The sequence below is a fragment of the Dama dama genome, chromosome 19 (assembly GCF_033118175.1).
Source record: "Dama dama isolate Ldn47 chromosome 19, ASM3311817v1, whole genome shotgun sequence".
NCBI lineage: Eukaryota > Metazoa > Chordata > Mammalia > Artiodactyla > Cervidae > Dama > Dama dama.
The window spans coordinates 2,769,513-2,790,673 of record NC_083699.1 but is presented as its reverse complement, the minus strand read 5'-3'; the positions used below and the strand labels follow the sequence as shown (position 1 = coordinate 2,790,673).

Below are 21,161 nucleotides of genomic sequence, written 5' to 3'. Positions count from 1 at the left end.
ACCTCTTCCCCTCTGACACACTACTGGGTGTTCTGGTCCTCACCCTTTCACAAGGACACTTGTGAAAAAAGGACAATCCACATGATCCCTTATTAAAGATAGAGGTCAAGGTATTTGGGGCCTAGACTGGTATCTTCTTGCTGGATCGTCAGTGGGTGATGTATTGACCGTAACAGAATGGAGATTCGTCTTGGTGAAGTAGGAAGGAACCCATGTAGATCTCAGCTCCAGAATATTATATTCTGTCCTAATTAGAGACGTGAATGCTGGTTCTAAGTATAAGGTGGGCAGAGACAGAGCTGGGCATATAGCACAGAAAGATTCAGGGACTCAGGTATCTCTAGAACTTTCTTGCTCTGTTAACTTCACTCTCAGTAGAGACTAGATTTATCCAGAGTGGCAACATGGTTGCTATTAGATCCCAAGCTTACATCACACAACTTCTCTCTCAGTAACTTTCAACACTGGAGTTGGACCAACTCATCAGTGTCTGTTTAAAAAGTCCTTAGGGAAAAGGCTGTGAATAGTTCATTTCAAGCCTTATTGATGAACTATGGCCTGGGAATAGAGTTAGGTAGGAAAATGGACATATTCTTGGGTGAGTTGGGAAATCCCCATGGTAAGAGGAGAGGGACATTGTACAGACAATTCCACAGTGTCCTCTACACAAATCCATCAGCAAGAGTGGCTGCCGTTATGGATGTCATATTTTAGCTGATTTAGTCACATTGTTAAATTTGGAGAGTCTGGCTCTCTGATTGTCATCTCCAATATCCCAACTCTTCCATTTCCCTTTACATTCATTTTCAGTCTCATCAAAACCAACAGTGGATAATTCAGAGGACTTTTTCTTTCCCCAAATGCAGCCTGCAATATATAAAATTTGTTGAATTTTTCCCCATACCATTGTCTGCTGTTTATCACTTGCTTCCCTTCCTGGTATTTAGATTCTTTCTTCCTCTGGTTGGTCTGGATCCAGTGGATCCACCGTGGTTCTAGTGACTTAAGCGTCTGTATGCAGCTCTCCTGGAGGTTTGCACCCTGACTTCTGAGGCAGTTTGTGGCTGCACCCAGGCCTCCGCCACTTCTCAATTTTTTATCTCATCTGCTCTTGATTAATTTTCTTCACTGCTCTCAGGGAAATCATCCTTTATACTAGTGTTCAAAATCCTCTGGGACTCCATTTCTTCACTCATTTCACTTCACTTTTGTGACCTGTCTGAATCTATTTTCCCTTCTTTGGAGACTTTCTGTGGATTGGCAGTCAAGCTACTTCTCACTTGGCTTCCTTTCATACTCCCCATAACAGCTGGTTGAAATGTTTACTGTGCATTTTAAGCTGTATGTTACATAACTCTAGTCCCCTATAGACTAGGTAACCATACAAAATTTATTGAATCCATGAATTGATCAATTATTGGCTGAAAAAATGAATTTATCATGGGGGGGGAACTAGGATTGAAATGTAAATAGGAATATACAAATACATATATTGCACTTGAGTTCCATTGAGCACCTAGATCCTCGTGGTGAATATTCCTTTCTTATTAATTTACAGAATATTCTAAGAAATAATGAATCCACCTAACCTCTAAATTTGTTTATAAATAATAAACCATGGCATACCATCTTAAGATTTAGGTTAAGTAGTTTCAACTTCAATATTAAGTTGGTCTCACTGAAAAAGCAAGATTAATCATGAACTTATCAATATCTATTTCACAAAATGGGGTGGGGAAAATCACTGTATAATTTGATGAAATAAAAGTGAAAACAAGACCTGAAACTTATTTACACCAGTTAATCAACACGTGAGATAGAGGGTATCTGAGTACAATTATTAATATGTACCAGAAATCTTATCAGCTATGACTTATAAAATGTTCTAGCAAGTTTGAAGTACTGGTAATCATTTGGCTTAAATGACTATTGAATAAAAAATGAACTGTTACACAGCAGACATGGAGGGAACTCAAATAGGGTAAGTTTATGCTATCATTCGGAGAAGGCAATGGCACCCCACTCCCGTACTCTTGCCTGGAAAATCCTATGGATGGAGGAGCCTGGTGGGCTGCAGTCCATGGGGTCGTGAAGAGTTGGACACAACTGAGCGACTTCACTTTCGCTTTTCACTTTCACGCATTGGAGAAGGAACTGGCAACCCACTCCAGTGTTCTTGCCTGGAGGATCCCAGGGACGGGGGGGGGAGCCTGGTGGGCTGCCGTCTACGGGGTCGCACAGAGTCGGACACGACTGAAGCGACTTAGCAGCAGCAGCAGCAGGCTATAATTTGAGACCAGCTAGAATTTATTTTTTAGAAGTGATTGTGAAAATAGTAGAGGATCTTTGGCGTTAGTGGCTGGTGTTATATATCAGTGAAACTTAAAAAATCATGTAAAAGGAAAACAAGGCACATGTAACCACATTTATTCACTAAATAACTGTACCCTTGGGAATGTGAACATAGTATGATGCTTCATGAATTCTGCCTAACCCCCAAGGCCTCTGTAAATGCTCCCTCCACCACACCTCCCATCAGCTCCTTTATTTATCACACTAGTCTTTGGCCACTGTTGATGGAGTCAGATGAGTACCTCCACCTGCTCTCTGCGGATTCTCCAGAACAATGGCCTCTAGGATGAGGCAGCTGCCAAGGGCAGGAGAAGCATTACCGCACTTTGTTCAATGCAGTTGCACCCCTGCTTTCGCACATGGCACTTGCATCCTTCCAGTAAATTTTCCTTTTCTACTGAACATTCCTTGCTGCTGAGGCTATGGTGAGATATGGTAGCATTGAAAACAGTTACATTTTCTGGAAAATATTTGGCAAAAGGTATGTTAAGAATATTAAAAATGTTCATATCTGTATAATCATTTATACTGCTTCTAGGAGTGTATCAGAAAGGATTTATCAGATTCATGTACTTGAATGTTTATGTACAATACAATTCATGATACTGAAAAATCAGAAAAAATTAAATGCTCAAAAATTTGAAACTGATGTGTCTATATTTGTAATGTTATACAGTTACTTATTTATTTTTGCATTTATTTGTTTGGCGGTACCCAGTCTTTGTTGTGCACACAGGATCTTTAGTTACAGCTTGTGGGATCTAGTTCCCCGACCAGGGGTCAAACCTGGGTCCCCTTCATTGGGAGCATGGAGTCTTAGCCACTGGACCACCAGGGAAGTCCCCTAAATAAAGACCCAGTAACTGTTTTTCTAAAACAAGTATTAAATTGTTTTAGAAAAAAAAATTTAATGGTGTAGCAAACTACTATGCTATGTCATTAAATGGAAAATTTGCATACAAAATACATTATGATTTCTATATCATGATTTAAACATGTATGTGTGTATAATGAATACAAGAAAAGTAGAATAAGGTACCCAAATGTTAAAATGGTAATTTTTGAGCAGGAGAACTAAATATGACTTTTTTTTCTTATATATTCTTATATGTTCTATATTTGTTACAATTATCATGCATGTGAATAGAAAAACCCTATTAAAATTTTGTGTAAAATAATGTATTATTTTAGTGTTATAAGGAACGAGTTTTTTCTTTGTTGCATGACAAACTTTGGAAAACTCAAAATGGTATATTTATTCCATGTTTCTTCCATGCAGTGGAAGAAAGTGTGTTCTTTGTATTTTCAATAGCAGGATATTAAATCTAAAACCAACAGTATTAAACTATCAGTTGTATCAAGATTTAATTAAATGGAAATACATTTATACTTATTCACAGTTGTCTTGTTTTAAAAATAAACCAACAATCTACTTTAAGTAATGAAGATTAAATACATTGCAATAACATTATTTTAATGTGACTATAACTTTGCCAAATTTTAATAAGATAACAGCAGTTTAGAGAGATACATGCACAGGTTGAATATATACTTTTTAAAACAGTAAGGCATATTTTATGATATATAATCTTTTCACCACAAAATATATATACTTCTCAGATCTGAAATAAAACTAAAACGACTACCTGGGACTGGAATAACACCTTTACAAGTAATTTAATTTTTATACATGACTATAGTAACATCATTATACAAATAAGCCACTCAGCTGGCATATTTTGGCAGTGTGAATCTATAAGACACGGGTTGCATTTCACGAAAGCTTCTGAAACCTGACAACTACCGCTTAGCGAGTCTTTGTATGAAATGTGTAGTAGCAGGTACAAGTGGGCCGCAGTTGCTAATAGCTAAATAGGCATGAAAGCTTTGCTGCCCTTTGGAAATTGGGCATGGCAGTCTTAAGCTCTTCTCTCCTGTTGCTCCTCTTGAGGTTTAACATATTCTAAGTACTTTCATGTGGAAATCAAAAATAACAGAACAAGAGCAGCCTAGGGAGAGGACACTTCTCCCAGTAAAATTTCCAAATCAACACTTTCATCCAGTTTCTGACATCAGTTCTTTGAGTGGGCATCACCTGTCTAATGCAAAACATGGCAGAATGTGGCTTCGTGTTGTTGAGTTGCAAAGGGCAGAACGTTTGTTCAGAGCTGTAGATGCATCAGTCCAGTCCACATGATCTATTTCTCCTTTATTCTGAAGTGTATCCCATGCTCACTCGGCAGTGAGGTGTTCTACAAGAATGCTTTTCTTGCTCCTTCTTTAAGGTGACTTCGCAGACAGGCTTCAAGGGTGTCACTCAACCTCAAGGCATGGGGCAGGCTTCTTGGTAGAAGAGTTTCCATTTTCCGAGGGGCGGTAGGAGAGTGTGCTCATTTTTGTTGACAGGTTTGAGTGGGATTTGGTCTTTGGGGGAATGTATTTCAGAAGCTGTAGAAAATATTTTTTAAATTTTTTCCCTAGAAAGCCATAAAAGAGAGGATTCAGGCAATTGTTAAAATAAGCCAAGCAAATAGTGATGGGCATGGCTGTGTCAACAATATCTTCAATTTTACAGTCACGGATGAGGCCCAACTGAATTAACACATCCATAAAAGTGAATATCTGGTGGGGAACCCAGGAAAAGAAAAAGAAAAGCACGATTGCCAAAATTATCTTGAAAATGTCATCTTTTCTTGGTTTGTTCTTCTGAATTTCATAAGCCTTCTTCAGGGTCTTCCAAATAAGAGTGTAGCTTGTAAGAATGATCAGAAAAGGAAACAAGAATCCCAGTATATTCTTGGTGAGGCCCAACCCTACCGGGAGGGTAGAATTTTGGGATTCGTAATGGAAAGCGCAAACTGTGATATTGGTATTCTCGATGAAAAATACATTGCGGTGGATTATAGTTGGCAAACTGGCCAAACCTGCCAGCAGCCAAATAATGATGCAGGTGACTTTGGCCACAAGCATTGTGCGCCGGAGGCGGGACTTCATTGGGTGAACAATAGCCAGGTAGCGGTCAATGCTCAGGCATGTGAGGAGAAACACACTGGCGTAGAGGTTGAAACTGACGCTGGCTGAAGCGATCTTACACAGGTAATTGCCGAAGGGCCAGCGGTATTCCATAGCAGTGTAGACAGCCCACAGTGGCAAAGTCAGTAAAAAGCATAAGTCAGCCAGAGCTAAATTCAAAAGAAAAACACTGGCCACAGTCTTCAGTTTCATGTAAAAGTAAATGACAATCACCACCAAGCTGTTTCCAAATATCCCCACCACAAAGATAATACTATATAAAGTAGGGATCATGATGAATATGTAATTGTGCCTTCCAGCTTTGGGACAATCATCTTGGATTCTTTTAATACCATCTTCGGTGGAAGAGTTGAGGATCATTTTGATCTCTTGGGTTAGTCAGTCTCAGACACTATGCCAAATGCACCTAGAAAAAATAAAAATGAAAAAGATGAAATTTCCAGTTGTAAACAAATAGTTTTATGTCTTATTCATAAATACCTTAACTTTAGTTTTAGGAAAAGAAATCAGATCATATTTTCTGGAGAAAAGCTGTGAGCAGATAAAAATCTTAAGATTGCACATTTAAATTAAGTTTCAGAACACACTGCTTTTCTAGGGAATGATAACTATCCCCCAGATCAGTGGGAGTGGGTTCCTAGGTGAATACTCACATAAGTCCTTTGCCTTTTTTTCTAAGAGTGAATCCTAGATTAAAAAACATAAGATAAATCTCAGAAAATACTACTGAATTAGTTATTCAGAAAGACTTGAGATTTTCCTTAGGTAAGCAAAGCTAATTGTCTTAAACCTCAGAAATGTGACATATCTGTACCTTATTCTTTGAACCATTCCTTTCATCTCACATTCTTAGGTATAAAGATGATTAGCATCCTCTCTTAAGTGGTTGGAATTCCTGCCTCTAGGTTGAGGAAGGATTTGCCTGAGGAATTGATTTAAGAGGGGATAAAAGGGAAGGCTGAAGGCTTTGGGGAACAGCATTCTCTGTATGGTTTTCCAGGTCATTACATGCAGTCACCACTTACTCTTTAACTTCCAACTCAGTGTAGCAAAAGGGCCTGAATCTCCTAACTTTGTGCCCACAAGCCATTTCTGGAGTTTAATCTCAATTAACCATTTGTTTAATAAAGGATGTAAAATGAATAGATTAGGTCAGGATTAACAATAAAATGTGTTTTGTCAGGGTTCAAGGCAGCAGCAGCAGTTCTTTAGGATTTTAGGAAGAATCAGATACTCTGAAATGAGCTCCATAAAGACCTCTGCAAATATTTGCTCCAATATTTTACATAATCAACAATCAAGCTTCTCATTGATGTGATTTAGAGAAGCATCATATTCTGCCGTAGACAAGAGTCTATCTAAAAACCCTTGGAGGGAAGCTGAAGGTGCTGTGAGGGTCACATGGCAGGATGGGGCACAGGCATGCTCTGAGTTGAAAGACAGCCCCAGGCATCGGCAAGGCTGGCCAGGCAGGGGAAAGTTGGCTAAAGACCCCATTGCTCCACCAGGAGTGTGTCCCTAGAAGAGCATGGGTCCCTAGATTTGCTTCACTTTGTAGCAAAGTGTCCAGGGTAAGAAGAGGAATGGGAATAAGACACTTCTAGGCTGCCCAGGTGTTCCTGCCTGGAGAATCCAGGGGCGGGGGAGCTTGGTGGGCTGCCGTCTATGGGGTCGCACAGAGTCAGACGGCTTAGCAGCAGCAGCAGTCTCCCAGGAGAGCTGCATCTAGTGTCTGGGAGAGCTGGCTGAGCACACGCACCTAAGGCAGTAGTGGAGTGGTGCTGTGAGAAGGATGAGTCTCAATTAGCCAGATTATAAAATGTAACACTGGGAAGAAGAGGGTCTTAAGTGGTCTCTCTGCCTCCCCCTGGGGGGCACTTATTCTCCCTACCTGAGGTTTTTGGCTCTTCTCCTTTTGTAGTCAGAACTGTATGAACTAAATCCCTTTCTTATCTTTTCATTCGCAGGGGTCTCAGCATCCACCCACAAGCAAACGCCACATGCTCCGTGGGGCCTTCCTAACTTGCCTGGGCAATTGGCTGTTCCCTTGTTTTGTGCACTTTGGATGTAGGTTTCGCCCGGTGTGTGATAACGACATGTTGACTTATCTGTCTTCTCCGCCCGTCTGTCAGCAGTTTGAGGATAAGGCCTGTTTGGCAATCATCTTGCTCACTAGTGTAAACCCTCATACCTTCCAGAAGGCAGACAGTAAATGTCTGATGAGTAAGAAAACAGGTGGACACATGAATGGGTGAATATTATATCACTTAAAACTGTAAGTGGAGAGTATTGAGACTAATTTCTAGGGGGCTAATGAAATCAATTCACATTCTGCTCCCAAAGAATCTGATAGAAAATGCTCAGTGTCAACCTGAGCCTCACCTTTGATAATAAGCTAAAACCTAAACCCAACCCAATTTAAATTGACAAAATAAACCCTTGGCACTTTTAGAAATCTGTAGTTTACAAAACAAAAGAAGATGAAAATAAGGAATAATTTAATAGAAACTAGGGCTAAGTTACCAGGGAGGTTTGACCTATTTCTTTTTCACCCAGAAGGATTTCTCTACACTTTGCTGATTTTTCAGTTTTTAAAAAAGTCATAGTTACTAAAATTATGCCAATTTAAAAGTATATATTCATTTAGGTAAACAAATATTCTCTATTAAAAAGTAAATACTTCATAAATGGCTAGCAGTCATTTACACCTTAATGTGGATTAATTATTTGTTCTTCTAATATCTAGTTGAGATAAGTTGGATTTTGCCTAGGAAAAATTGAAAATGTCAAGGTTATAGAATCTCAAAGATTAAAAGTGTCCTGGGTTGAACTCCATAACTCTGTAACTGAATATAGGGAGAGTTAAATATTTGTTTCACTTTGGGCATAAGGGCACTAAAAGGAAGGAATAAATTTGGGTGCCCTGAGTTGGGTGCCCAAGAGCGGGAAGGAAATTCTCTTTCTTCTCTTCATCTTACTTTGAGGGCACACAACTCTGGTTGGTTCCATTAATTTTTGTCTAGAGGGGGTAAAATTTTATTGAGTAGGCCTGCACTGTAACCATCATTTATAAAAGAATCCCTGTGGAAAATTTTGTATTTGAAAGGACCAATTTATAAACATGGATTTATAGTCCAATTCTTTCACATTGTGAGGTCAGCCTTTTCATAAGTTTCCATTGATCCATATTGACTAATATAAAAGGTTGCTCTGAGCAGCTAGAGCAACATCCCTGGAAATTTGAGTGAGGCATCTATTGTTTTAATGAATATTACTTGAGAAACTCTGAGCATAGCACTGAGTATACTAATTGGAAGAACCTTTTATATAAATGTTTATGTAAGTAATGACCAAGACTTCCTACCTAGTGAGGAGAGAGGGAGAGGAACTTCAGTGATGAAAACATCAGGAACAAGTAAAAGGAAGCAGAAATGCAAACGGTGCATTCATCAGGCCATTATCCTTTCATCCCATGTTCACTCAACACCTGTTATGTGTTGGGGTAAGGAGTGCCAAGTTAATAAAATCACAGTCCTTCTGCTCCTCCCCATAGTCTAGCTGGGGGATCAGGAGTCTTAAAGCCAGAATTGTCTCTAATGTGTTGAATCCTTATACCATACCGTAGGCATGTGAAATGTTCTGTATTTATTACCGACCCTGCCTAGTGGTGAGGATTTCTGAGAGTGATCAGGGACGCTTCCCAGAGATGGCGCGTAGGCTTTGGAGGATGTATGGAAATCAGAGTGGTTAGCACTTAAAGGCAAGCATCTGGCCAGCTAGGGTAGACTAGAGATGTTGTCATCGCTTGAACTTCTCCTTCTTTATGAATGCCTTCAGCTTCATCTACGGGAAACGGCTCCGGTAAATTTGTAGATACTGCAGAACCTTCTGGGCATGGATGGTGTATGAATGTGTCCTGGATGGAAGGGTGCCAAGGGCCATGCGGGTGTGTAAAAAATATTGTTCTCTTAGTCTGCGCTGTTACTGCTTGTAGCCTTCCCTGGAGAGAGCTGGTTCTAGGGAGAGAAAAATGGAACTCCCGTGACTGGAGTCACCTTCGATTGATAATAAACAAATGAAGACTAGGCTGCTTCTCTTTGAAGCTTGAGAGGATGCGATTTTGGTGAGCAGCTGAAGGAGGAAGAGATGTGGGCTCCAAACTTTTGAGTCTTGGAAAGCAGCTATTTTTTTGTTTCATTCTGCTGCTTCTCCCAGTAGGGTTACAGGCGGGTAGGATGCTGAGTGAAAACGTTGGAGGGGGGGGCCCTCTCTATTTCTGGGTCTCGCTGTAGCTTTTACTCAGGCTCTGCACTTTACATGAGCTCCACAACATCATCTCCTCTTGGGGGAAGGAAGATGGAATTCAGAGTCAAAATGCTTGTCAGTGAATCTTCCCTTACCACGCACAGGTATGTGGAGCTCTGAGTAAGTCATCCCATTTCTCTGGATGTACGTAAGTCTCAGTTTCCTCATCTATAAGAAATGGGAGCAATGCCTCTCATTGCACTAAATTGTTGTAATTAAATGAGATAACTTAAAAGTACTGGGTCTATCTCTCAAGCAGTAAGTATTTAATAAGTGTGTTTTATGTGGATCTTTACTATTATTATTTTGAATGCAAAGCAAGGGCTGGTTAAGCCATGAGTCAAAAAAGCATGAGAGATTAAAAAAAAAAAAAAAAAGTTTATCACTGGTAAGCTCTTTTTCTGGCCATTAAAAGGCTAAAAACACCAAGCGGTTGTTCTAACAAAGTATGAGTAAAAGCTAATCTTAAGCAGCTGAAGACATTTTCCATGAGTCAGGTGGAAACTCTCAGGCTGCTGCAAACAGAAAGTTGGCTCATGGTGGCCACACCACATTTATCTATGGGTTGTTTAGTAGGAATTACCTTGCAATCCTTGATAGCTTCCCTGGTTCTTAAAAATAAACCCAAGAAAGATTTTCTTTTTATCTTTTTTTTTTTAATTCTAAGAATATTTCCCCAAGACGTTCGCTTAGAATATTTTTTTTGACTTTTCAAGAACAGCTTTGTATTTTTTCCTTAATTTTTATTGGAGTATAGTTCCTTCACAATGTTTTGTTAGTTTCTACTGTATAGCCCAGTGAATCAGCCTCACATACACATGTACCCCCTCTTTCATGGATTTCCTCCCCATCTAGGTCACCACAGGGCACTGCTCAGACTTCCCTGTAGAGTGGGTCCTCATTAGTTTCCTATTTTCTCCATGGTATCAATAGCGTATATGTGTCAATGCCAGTCTCCCAGTTCTCCCCACCCCACCCTTCCCCTTTGGTATCCATACATCTGACCTTTATGTCTGTGTCTCTACTTCTGCCTTGCAAATAAGATCATCATACCGTTTTTCTAGATCCCACATACATGAGTTAATATGTGATATTCACTTTTCTCTTTTTGACTTACTTCACTCTGTATGACAGTCTCTAGGTTCATCCACATTCCTAAAAATTGATTAGAATATTAATACCTCCTTAAGCTTTTATTCAAGCCCAAACCAATCTAATTAAATTGTCCATTAGAAGCTCCTTTTTAAATTATTTATTTATTTTTTTAGAAGCTCCTTTTTTAAATGAGTTTACAATCTGAAGGGAAAAAAAACCACCCTGAAGTTTCCTATGATAATAAAGAAAGAACTAAGAGACTAAGTAATTATATTTTAGGATAATCTATCAAAGTATCTTCTTAAATATCAGAAAGAGTAGGTCAGTGTTTGTAAGTTTCTTGTCGTGATGGAGAGCTCAATAAACCATCCTGTTCAAAAGGCATTCCCTTTATTGATCTTATGTTATAATTCAGACATTAGAAAGCAACTGATTTTGCTCCTGTGTGTTTTTCCCCCAGTAATGAGTGAGGCATTCTACAGGGAACAACTTTAAGTCAGTATCTATTTGTGAATTCATTGAATCATAGAAGCTGGCACTAAAATTTTTAGAGTTTCTACTTGTTTCTTTTTCAAAGCCACTTGTTCCTATATCTTACCCTTCTGTTCTTATTTTATGGGGTCTATTTCAATCCTTACCTCCTTAAACATTTTGAACATCTGTATGTTAAGAGCCCCTATGCAATTGCTTTACTGTTTGCAGTTCTTCAGATGTAAATTCTATTTGTTTCATCTACAGACATTCTTTCTTGGCATTTGCCTTCATTTTAGGTTTTGTAGTCTTTGACTGTGAGTCCATCTCTAGTGAAGATTAGCTTCTTTAGGAGGTCTGAGTGTCCGGATGGTGGTGGTGGGTGAAATTTCCGCTTGGACATACAACACTCAGTTGATTGGAAAAGCTCTTGGAGCCAGTCCTCAGCCTGGTTTGCGACCCCTTACTTTGCAGATGCTGCGTGTTAGGCCCTCTGTGCTCTGCTTAGTCACTCAGCTGTGTCGTGTCTGACTCTTTGCGACCTCATGGACTGCAGCCCGTCAGCTCCTCCGTCCATGGGGATTCTCCAGGCAAGAATCCTGGAGTGGGCTGCCATCCCCTTCTCCAGGGGATCTTCCCAACCCAGGGATCGAATCCAGGTCTCTTCTTTACCATCTGAGTCACACCCAAATACTGGAGTGGGTAGCCTATCCCTTCTTCAGGGGATCTTTCTGACCCAGGAACCTGGGGTTTCCTGCATTGCACACAGATTCTTTACCAACTCAGCCACCAGGGAAGCCATTAGGCCCTCTACCCTAGAGGTAGAGGTAAAAATTCTCGCATTTTTACTGGTCTACAAAAGTTATTTTAGTCTTAGATCACAGTGGGCAGTAGTTTTCCAGTTCCTGGCTTTAACCAGGAAAGCCAGTTTCAGTTGCCTTCAGTACGTGAGTCTAATGGTCTTTACGTCCATTCTGGTAAAGTCATTAGAACTTTATCTCAACTGTCTATCTGGTGTTGGTTTGTCCCTGGCCCATGTGGTCTTAATTCTTATTCGGTGCCCTAACGTGATATTTAATGTAGAGAAAAGAGGTTAATATCCATAATTGCTTAATCCATTGTCCTCATCTTGACTGGAAGTTGCTCTGCACATTATTTGGTGATAATAGTTAAGTTGCTTGGATCCAATAAGCGTTAGACCATAGTCTTGTCCTTCTTGCTCCACCCTCTCCATCATGGCCTTTGATGAAGCATCCAGGTCTTTCTGGATGACACTCTCATTTATGCTGGGACTCCTCGCAGCCATGTAGAAGAAAGCATGGCAGAAAGTCTATATTATAAGGCATGTGACCTACTGTCAAGTCAGATACACAGGAGAATGCCATGCTTCTGGTTGGTAATCCCAGCCTGACTCCTTCTCTGTTACTTTCCTTGGAGATGATTTCGCTTGCCCTCTGCAATTCCCTGATGAATCTTTCTCTTAATACAAAAATATGTAGTAAAAGTTTTAATGTCATTTTAATTAAATACTTAAGATTCAATCTTCTCAGACTTAATGAAGACAAGTGTGGTATGTCTAAATGGTTAAATAGTGGTTTCTGACCCTCTTACAAAATCAGTATCATCCACCATGGCCTGCCCTCAGAAGAAATGAAAGCAGTGCAAACTACTTTCTTATTTCTGTTCATACCAAGTGTAACCAACTCTGATGACAGTGGTTAAATGTTGTGTCATCCTCAACCCGTCCTGCCCTTTGCATTGTCCAAAATAGGCCAGGAAGCTGAAGAACTCAGTGTTATGAAAGGAAATTCAGAAGCTCTTTCCAAGTTAGGGTATAAACTTCAAGGAAAGTATAATGTTAATACAAAACTTTTCCTTCTTGGATATTATTCAATACTTTAATATCTAATAATGTAACACTGCCGGGAGAAATATCAATAACCTCAGATATGCAGATGACACCACCCTTATGGCAGAAAGTGAAGAGGAACTAAAGAGCCTCTTGATGAAAGTGAAAGAGGAGAGTGAAAAAGTTGACTTAAAGCTCAACATTCAGAAAACTAAGATCCTGGCATCTGGTCCCATCACTTCATGGGAAATAGATGGGGAAACAGTGGAAACAGTGGCTGACTGTGTTTTGGGGGGCTCCAAAATACTGCAGATGGTGACTGCAGCCATGACATTAAAAGATGCTTACTCCTTGGAAGGAAAGTTATGACCAACCTAGACATCATATTAAAAAGCAGAGACATTACTTTGTCAACAAAGGTCCATCTGGTCAAGGCTATGGTTTTTCCAGTGGTCATGTATGGATGTGAGAGTTGGGCTGTGAAGAAAGCTGAGCACCAAAGAATTGATCCTTTCGAACTGTGGTGTTGGAGAAAGCTCTTGAGAGTCCCTTGGACTGCAAGGAGATCCAACCAGTCCATCCTAAAGGAGATCAGTCCTGGGTGTTCATTGGAAGGACTGATGCTGAAGCTGAAACTCCAGTACTTTGGCCACCTCATGCAAAGAGTTGACTCACTGGAAAAGACCCTGATGCTGGGAGGGATTGGGGGCAGGAGGAGAAGGGGACGACAGAGGATGAGATGGTTGAATGGCATCACCGACTCAATGGGCATGAGTCTGAGTAAACTCCGGGAGTTGGTGATGGACAGGGAGGCCTGGCGCGCTTCGATTCATGGGGTCGCAAAGAGTCAGACACGACTGAGCGACTGAACTGACCTGAACGGACCACTAGTCTACAGTTAAATTTCTCTCCCCCTGAGAAGCTCCTGTTTATCAGGAGCTTAAACAAGATGGTTGTGATGAATATCCCAATCTCCCCAAACAACTCTCTTCATTCCTATGGTATTTTCTCCCACTCTTGTCTGTCCTAAACTCTTGGGTATTTCTGTTGTATGAGTTTTCTTTTCTTTTTTTTTTTTTTAAGTTCAAAAAGAAAACATAGGGATGAAAGATATGTGATTAAGTCTAATCAGGTGCTTAATAATTTTCCTTTAGTATGTTGGTGTTAATGAAAAATATTCTTATGTTAAATATAGAAGGTCATGGAAGGTTTTCTAGTGAGTAGAGAAACAGGAGTATTCCAGAGACTAGGCTGCTGCTGCTAAGTCGCTACAGTCGTGTCTGACTCTGTGTGACCCCACAGACGGCAGCCCACCAGGCTCCCCCGTCCCTGGGATTCTCCAGGCAAGAACACTGGAGTGGGTTGCCACTTCCTTCTCCAAAGCATGAAAGTGAAGAGTGAACGTGAAGTCGCTCAGTCGTGTCCCACTCTTAGTGACCCCATGGACTGCAGCCAACAGGCTCTTCAAACCATGGGATTTTCCAGGCAAGAGTCCTGGAGTGGGTTGCCATTGCCTTCTCCCCAGAGACTAGGAGAAAAGGAAAATAACATCTAATTTGGAAGAAATCTTGTACATAAATGAACCCCTGTCCTTTAATACTCCCAAATTCCTCAAACTTATGGACTCACAGAATTTCCCCCCAGGGAATCATAATCACATTTCAGAAGATCAGTATCTCAGCCATCAAGGAGGAGGCAACATCATTTTAACACTATGGCTTTTGGTGACTGTTTACAAGCCTCTTTTTCAACAGAGGAAAGAGGCAGTTCCTAGGTAGGCATCTCAGTCAACAACAGCTGATTTATCCAACTTTGTGAACAAAACCCCAGATTTCATATGTGAAGCCATTCCATATTTGCATCTTTGAGACTTTAAATCAGGAGCAGAAACTGTTTACTTCATTTCAAATTCCACTTTAAGAGGCATAAGGAAAGTTATTGGGAAGGAAAGGATGCACTAATTAATTTATACCCCTAAGAAATGATGATAATATTATAGAATTTCCATGTATTATGAATTTTATGGTAGAGATTATTGGCCACATGACAATTCATTGCAGATTAAAGTTTTTAATGTTATGCAAATCACATAGCCATAAATTTTAATGAAGCTAGGAGGATTAAATATTCAGTATATTATACATGTTCCCCCAAAGTGCCCAATTTCCTGATTGCAGCAGGAATATTCTTTGAATGATAGTCTACAGATTGGTCCTGCACAATGTGTAAGGAGGCCTGGGTTCTAATTCTGGCTTTTCAGATCATTAGCTAGGTGACCTTGCATGAGCCACTTAGCTTCTCCAGACCTCTCTATTGTCATGCTTCAAAAAGCCTCCTGAAATACTGAAATTTCATAATCTTTCTTCTGAATAGGTATGCATCTTTTGAAGACAAAGGCAATAATGGCTTGACAAGTAGAAATTACCTGATAAATCATAAAATCATCCAACTATTTATCTGTTGATATAGGTATTATTAGTGTCACAATGATTTAATAACATTGTATAACTAAATCTAAGAACTCTTTTTTTTATTAAAAATGAAATGAAAAGAATTTTACCTTTTACTGAAGATAAATAAGCTCTACTTAAGATCACTAAACAGAGTTAAGCTGACTCACTGGAAAAGACCCTGATGCTGGGAAAGATTGAGGACAGGAGGAGAAGTGGGTGACAGAGGATGAGATGGTACTATGGCATCACTGACTCAATAGACATGAGTTTGAGCAAACTCTAGGAGATAATGAAGGATAAGGAAGCCTGGCGTGTTGCAGTCATGGGGTTGCAAAGAGACGGACATGACAGAGTAACTAAATAACATAAGTTCATTATGTTATAGTGATAGTGGGTTTTTCTTCCAATTTTTTTTTTTTTTTTAGATTAATTATCTACCCAAAGAAAGGTTTCCTCAGCAGAGCATTTGGATATCTGGTTGTGACTCTAGGTTGATGAAGTCAAGATTACAGGTTTGGACATGATCTAGACAGAGGATGAGATGGTTGGAAAGCGTCACTGATTCAATGGACATAAACTTGGGGAAACTTGGAGATGGTGAGGGACAGGGAGGCCTGGCGTACTCCAGTCCATGGGGTCTCAAAGAGTCAGACACGACTTAGCGACGGAACAACAAGAGCATGATCTAGACTAGCTATTTTTACTCCATTTATGATCAAAGACTGTGAACCTCTCCTGCACCCCTGTGTTATTCACTGGCAGTTCCAGTTGCGAGGTAAAGACAGACTGGTTCATGGTTGCAAGACAAAATTAAAAGCATACTTTGCTGTTAGGGAGCCAAGATAACATCAATATGAAAAAAGCGGCACAATGTGTTATTATTAAAATAACTTATTTGAAACGAACCTACTCTCAAATTATTTGTGGAGAAAACACAACTTTTTAAAGTTTAGCAAATGCTTACAGTAATTCAGGCCTTCCCTGGTGGCTCGGATGGTAAAGAATCTGTCTGCAGTGCAGGAGACCTGAGTTTGATCCCTGGGTTGGTAAGATCCCCTGGAGAAGAGAATGGCAACCCACTCCAGTATTCTTGCCTGGAGAACTCCATGGACAGAGGACTCTGGCAGGCTACCATCCATGGGGCTGCAAAGAGGCGGACACGACTGAGTGACTAACACTTGCACTTTCTTACAGTGGTTCAGTTGCCTAGGTAAAACATAGAGGTGAGGTCAGAGTATTACAAAGGAACCTCACAGTAATATACTGTGTAGTATAGTGCTGCAAAGTATTATACTAGTTAATACTTTGAAGAGTTAAATGGACTTCTGTGCTAAGAAAATGAGCCGAAGAATGCACGCTTTTGAACTGTGGTGTTGGAGAAGACTCTTGAGAGTCCCTTGGACTGCAAGGAGATCCAACCAGTCCATCCTAAACGAAATCAGTCCTGAGTGTTGATTGGAAGGACTGATGCTGAAGCGCCAATACTTTGGCCACCTGATGTGAAGAGCTGACTCATTAGAAAAGACCCTGCTGCTAGGAGAGATTGGAGGCAAGAAGAGAACGGGACGACAGAAGATGAGATGGTTGGATGGCATCGCCGACTCAGTGGACAAAGAGCACACTCTGGGAAAGGGGCGCCTGACATGCTGCAATCCATGCAAAGAGTCAGACATGACTGAGTGACTAAACGACAAAGGGTGATGTTCGTTACATTTTGATTTTATCACAGTCTTTTTTTTCAAATACATTTCAGTTTGCTACTTTTAATTTATTTTTACATTACAATGTTGTAGAGATGGAAAGTAAAGATGCAGAGTGGCTTGGCAGAGAAAGGCCTGGGCTAGAGAATAGTCCAAGGGCTGGTTTTGTCCTGAAACTCGGCATTCTCAGCGTGAGTCACTCAGTTGTGTCTGACTCTGCAACTCCATGGACTACAGCCCGCCAGGACCCACTGTCCATGGGATTTCTTTAGGCAAGAACGCTGGAGCGTGGGGCCGTTCCCTTCTCTAGCGGGTTTCCTCGACCTGGGCATTGCACCCATGGCTCCCACAGGCAGATTGTTCACTGTGTGAACCACTTCATAAGTAATTTAGTTTCTTACTTTATTATCTCTTAAATATTACAAAATACTTTGTATAAGAATACCAACACCAGTTCTCACTTCTGTTTCATAGATTGCTAAAAAGTTACGTCTTTGGAAGAAATGAAGGTACTTTGAAAGGTACCTTTCTATAATGCAAGGATAAGTGAAATGAATTTAATGAAAGAAAACTGAGAACTTCAAAAGACTGATGGGTTTTTTCATTCAGAAGTTCAACAGAAATATTTTTCATTATTATAATCTAATGCTTTTACTTCAGTGATTATAACATGGTACTTGATTAATGCTGAGAGAAAGGTAAAATGATATTGCATAGCATCTGTATTATATTGTAGCAGCAAATGTCTGGGTACAGAGTGAGGCCCTCAGGCTCAGTCTGACCAACAGATGTATTTTCTTTGGCGCCCCCCCCAAAGGGTTTATAACTTTTGGGATTTAAATGTTCTGTGGTTCACTAATCCCTATCATTCTCTACTTTCTGATTCTTCCAGCCAGTGCTGTTCAAAAGAAAAATGTTAGCTACATATGCAATTAAAACTTTTCTAGTAGCCACATTAAAAATAATAAACCTTATTTAACCCAGATTATCCAAAATATTGTCATTTCAACATGTAATCAATCTAAAAATTATTGAGATACTTTATTTTTCACCAAGTTTTCAAAATCCAGTATAGTTTTTTTTTTTTTCCCCAGCACATTCTAGTTCAAATGTGGCTAGCCACACTTCAGGTCTCAGTGACCACTTGGGCCTGGCCACCGAACTGGACAGCAGAGCGTAGGTGCTTCTCTCCCAGAAGTCACTTACCTGACCCTTCTAACAGTGGTTCTGAAAATGTGGTCCCCCGAACAGCAGCAGCACCACCAGCTGGGAATTTCTTTGGAATGCAAATCTTAGGCCCCATCACAGATCTACAGAATCAGAAGCTCTGTGGGTGGTGTCCAATAAGCTATTTTAATGAGCCCTCCAGACGATTCTGGCGCACAGTTTTAAAAACCCTTAGAAAACTGGAAATAGAACCGCCATAAGACCCAACAAGCTCACTGCTGGGCATACACACCGAGGAAACCAGAAGTGAAAGAGACACATGTACCCCAGTGTTCATCGCAGCACTGTTTACAATAGCTAGGACATGGAAGCAACCTAGATGTCCATCGGCAGATGAATGAATAAGAAAGTTGTGGTACATATACACAATGGAATATGACTCTGCCATTAAAAAGAATGCATTTGAATCAGTTCTAATGAGGTCGATGAAACTGGAGCCTATTATACAGAGTGAAGTAAGTCAGAAAGAAAAACACCAATACAGCATAATAACACATATATATGGAATTTAGAAAGATGGTAATGATGACCCTATATGCAAGACAGCAAAAGAGACATGGATGTAAAGAACAGACTCTTGGACTCTGTGGGAGAAGGTGAGGGTGGGATGATGTGAGAGAATAGCACTGAAACATGTATATTATCACATGTGAAACAGATCACCAGTCCAGGTGTGATGCACGAGACAGGGTGCTCGGGCTGGTGCACTGGGATGACCCAGAGGGATGGGATGGGGAGGGAGGTGGGAGGGGGGTTCAGGATGTACACCCATGGCTGATTCATGTCAATGTATGGCAAAAAACACTACAATATTGTAAAGTAATTAGCCTCCAATTAAAATAAATAAATTAATTTACAAAAAACCCCACTGCCGTATTGGCGTCTTTGGCAACCTTTGCTGACAGGCTCTGTGCCTTTCATGACTCACTGCTGCTGTCTGGTCTCACTACGTTGTGCCTGACTCTTTGCGACTCAATGAGTCTGTAATCCGCAGCACTCCAGGCTCCTCTGTCCATGGAATCTTCCAGGCAAGAATACTGGATTGGGTTTGCATTTCCTTCTCCAGGGGATCTTCCTGACCCAGGGATTGAACCCATGTCTCCGGCATCTCCTGCATCCGCAGGTGGATTCTTTACCACTGAACCACCTGGGAAGCCCTTCGTGATTCACAGGCAAAATCAAATCCAATGCACAATGAAAGCACCGTCAGCTAAAATATTTTCGTTTGACCCTTTCAAGGTGTTAAAACCTGAAGAAATAGAACAGCTTCCTAAATGCAGCTTGAGAATTACTCATTAAGCTGTGTATTTCTTTTAAACATTTAGGACTAGTGGAGCTTAAGTGCAGCCCAACAGGAGGTCATCTAGTCAAATAACTCTCGGACCTACTCCTAGGAGTTTCTTTAACTGGATTGGGTGATACCCATTTCTGTACTGTCATTAGAACCAAGATCTTCCTGGGGGAGGAGACACGCTGACTCAGGTGAGAGTCAGAGTTAAGGTTGTAGAGGATTGTGGGGCTGGGAGTCAAAAGTCAGAATCAAGTCCACAATTTTCCTCTCGTGAGCTATGGAGCTTTAGTTTTGTACTTAACCTGTGACTCATCTTATTCATCTGGAAAATGACGATAGTGAAGTTCATGATGATAATGATAATAATAAATGATAATAATGTTATAATAAATGATAAATAACGATGATGATAATGAAGCAAAAAATACCTGTCCCTTCTGGCTCACAATACCATTGTGAGAATCAGATGAGGTCATGTATGTGGAGATGCTATGAGGTCCTGTAGCTTTAAGACTTTCATTAGCGTTGTTAAAATCACACTGTGGTGTAAGTGACTAATTTTTCCCCTGCAAGCAAATATGGTAAGAAGGATTAGAAAGCTGCGTGTGATTCTGAAACTAGAAGAACTTAAAGGACCAGAAAGAGGTGGAAAGACCCAAAGAGGGGGTCTAAAAAGGCACTGCTGGTAAGCTTCTTGAACAGTTGTTCCAGCTCTCATCATTCTCTTGAATACCTATAAAATTATCTTAATTAAATTTATTTATTTTTAATTGAAGGATAATTGCTTTACAGTATTGTGTTGGTTTCTGCCAAACATCAACATGAATCAGCCACAGGTGAATACCTGTATAATTTTAAAATATAAATTACAATGATACTACACCACTGGTTTTAATTGAAAAGTTCAGACCATCCTATCTCCCATTATTTACCTCTCCATTCATTTCTATGTGGGGCTACTTGTGTTTTCTCATTAATCAGCCTGTGATAAGAGGCATAGATGCTGGGCCAATGAAAGGTAAACACTTTGCCAACTGAAAAATACGATGAGGTGGCTGCTGCTTCCTGTGAAAACTTCATTAGCCATAAATGAGGTACCAGATGTCACACATCAGATTTGAAATTAAAATATATTCCCAGTATTTGTGTGCAGTCTGAGCAGGAGGGAAAAACGAACTCTTTCCGAGAGTTGCATAAGATAAAGTACTTCTTCGCGTTGGGTTGTTTGTTTCTCCTGTAAATGTAGAATAAATGCATCCCTTGGTTTGTAAAGGGGAATAATAGCATTTTTGCACAAAAGCTATGCAGTGAGTTGCACATAACACCCAGCCACAACCCTTTAAGGATTCGGTGAATGTCCTCAAACATTCTGTGCCACACCATCT

General features: G+C 40.3%; 1 protein-coding gene across 2 annotated transcripts in view; it reads right to left on the bottom strand.

The window, feature by feature from the left end:
* Positions 1 to 3,572: 3,572 nt before the first annotated feature.
* The window catches only part of AGTR1 (angiotensin II receptor type 1), a 51,085-nt gene continuing 33,496 nt past the window's right edge, over positions 3,573 to 21,161 (bottom strand). For both annotated transcript variants that reach the window (XM_061168073.1, XM_061168072.1), the window contains exon 3: positions 3,573 to 5,791. In XM_061168073.1, the coding sequence (XP_061024056.1) occupies positions 4,666 to 5,745 (1,080 nt within the window). In that variant the 5' untranslated portion in view covers positions 5,746 to 5,791 and the 3' untranslated portion in view covers positions 3,573 to 4,665. The remainder of the gene's footprint in view (positions 5,792 to 21,161) is intronic.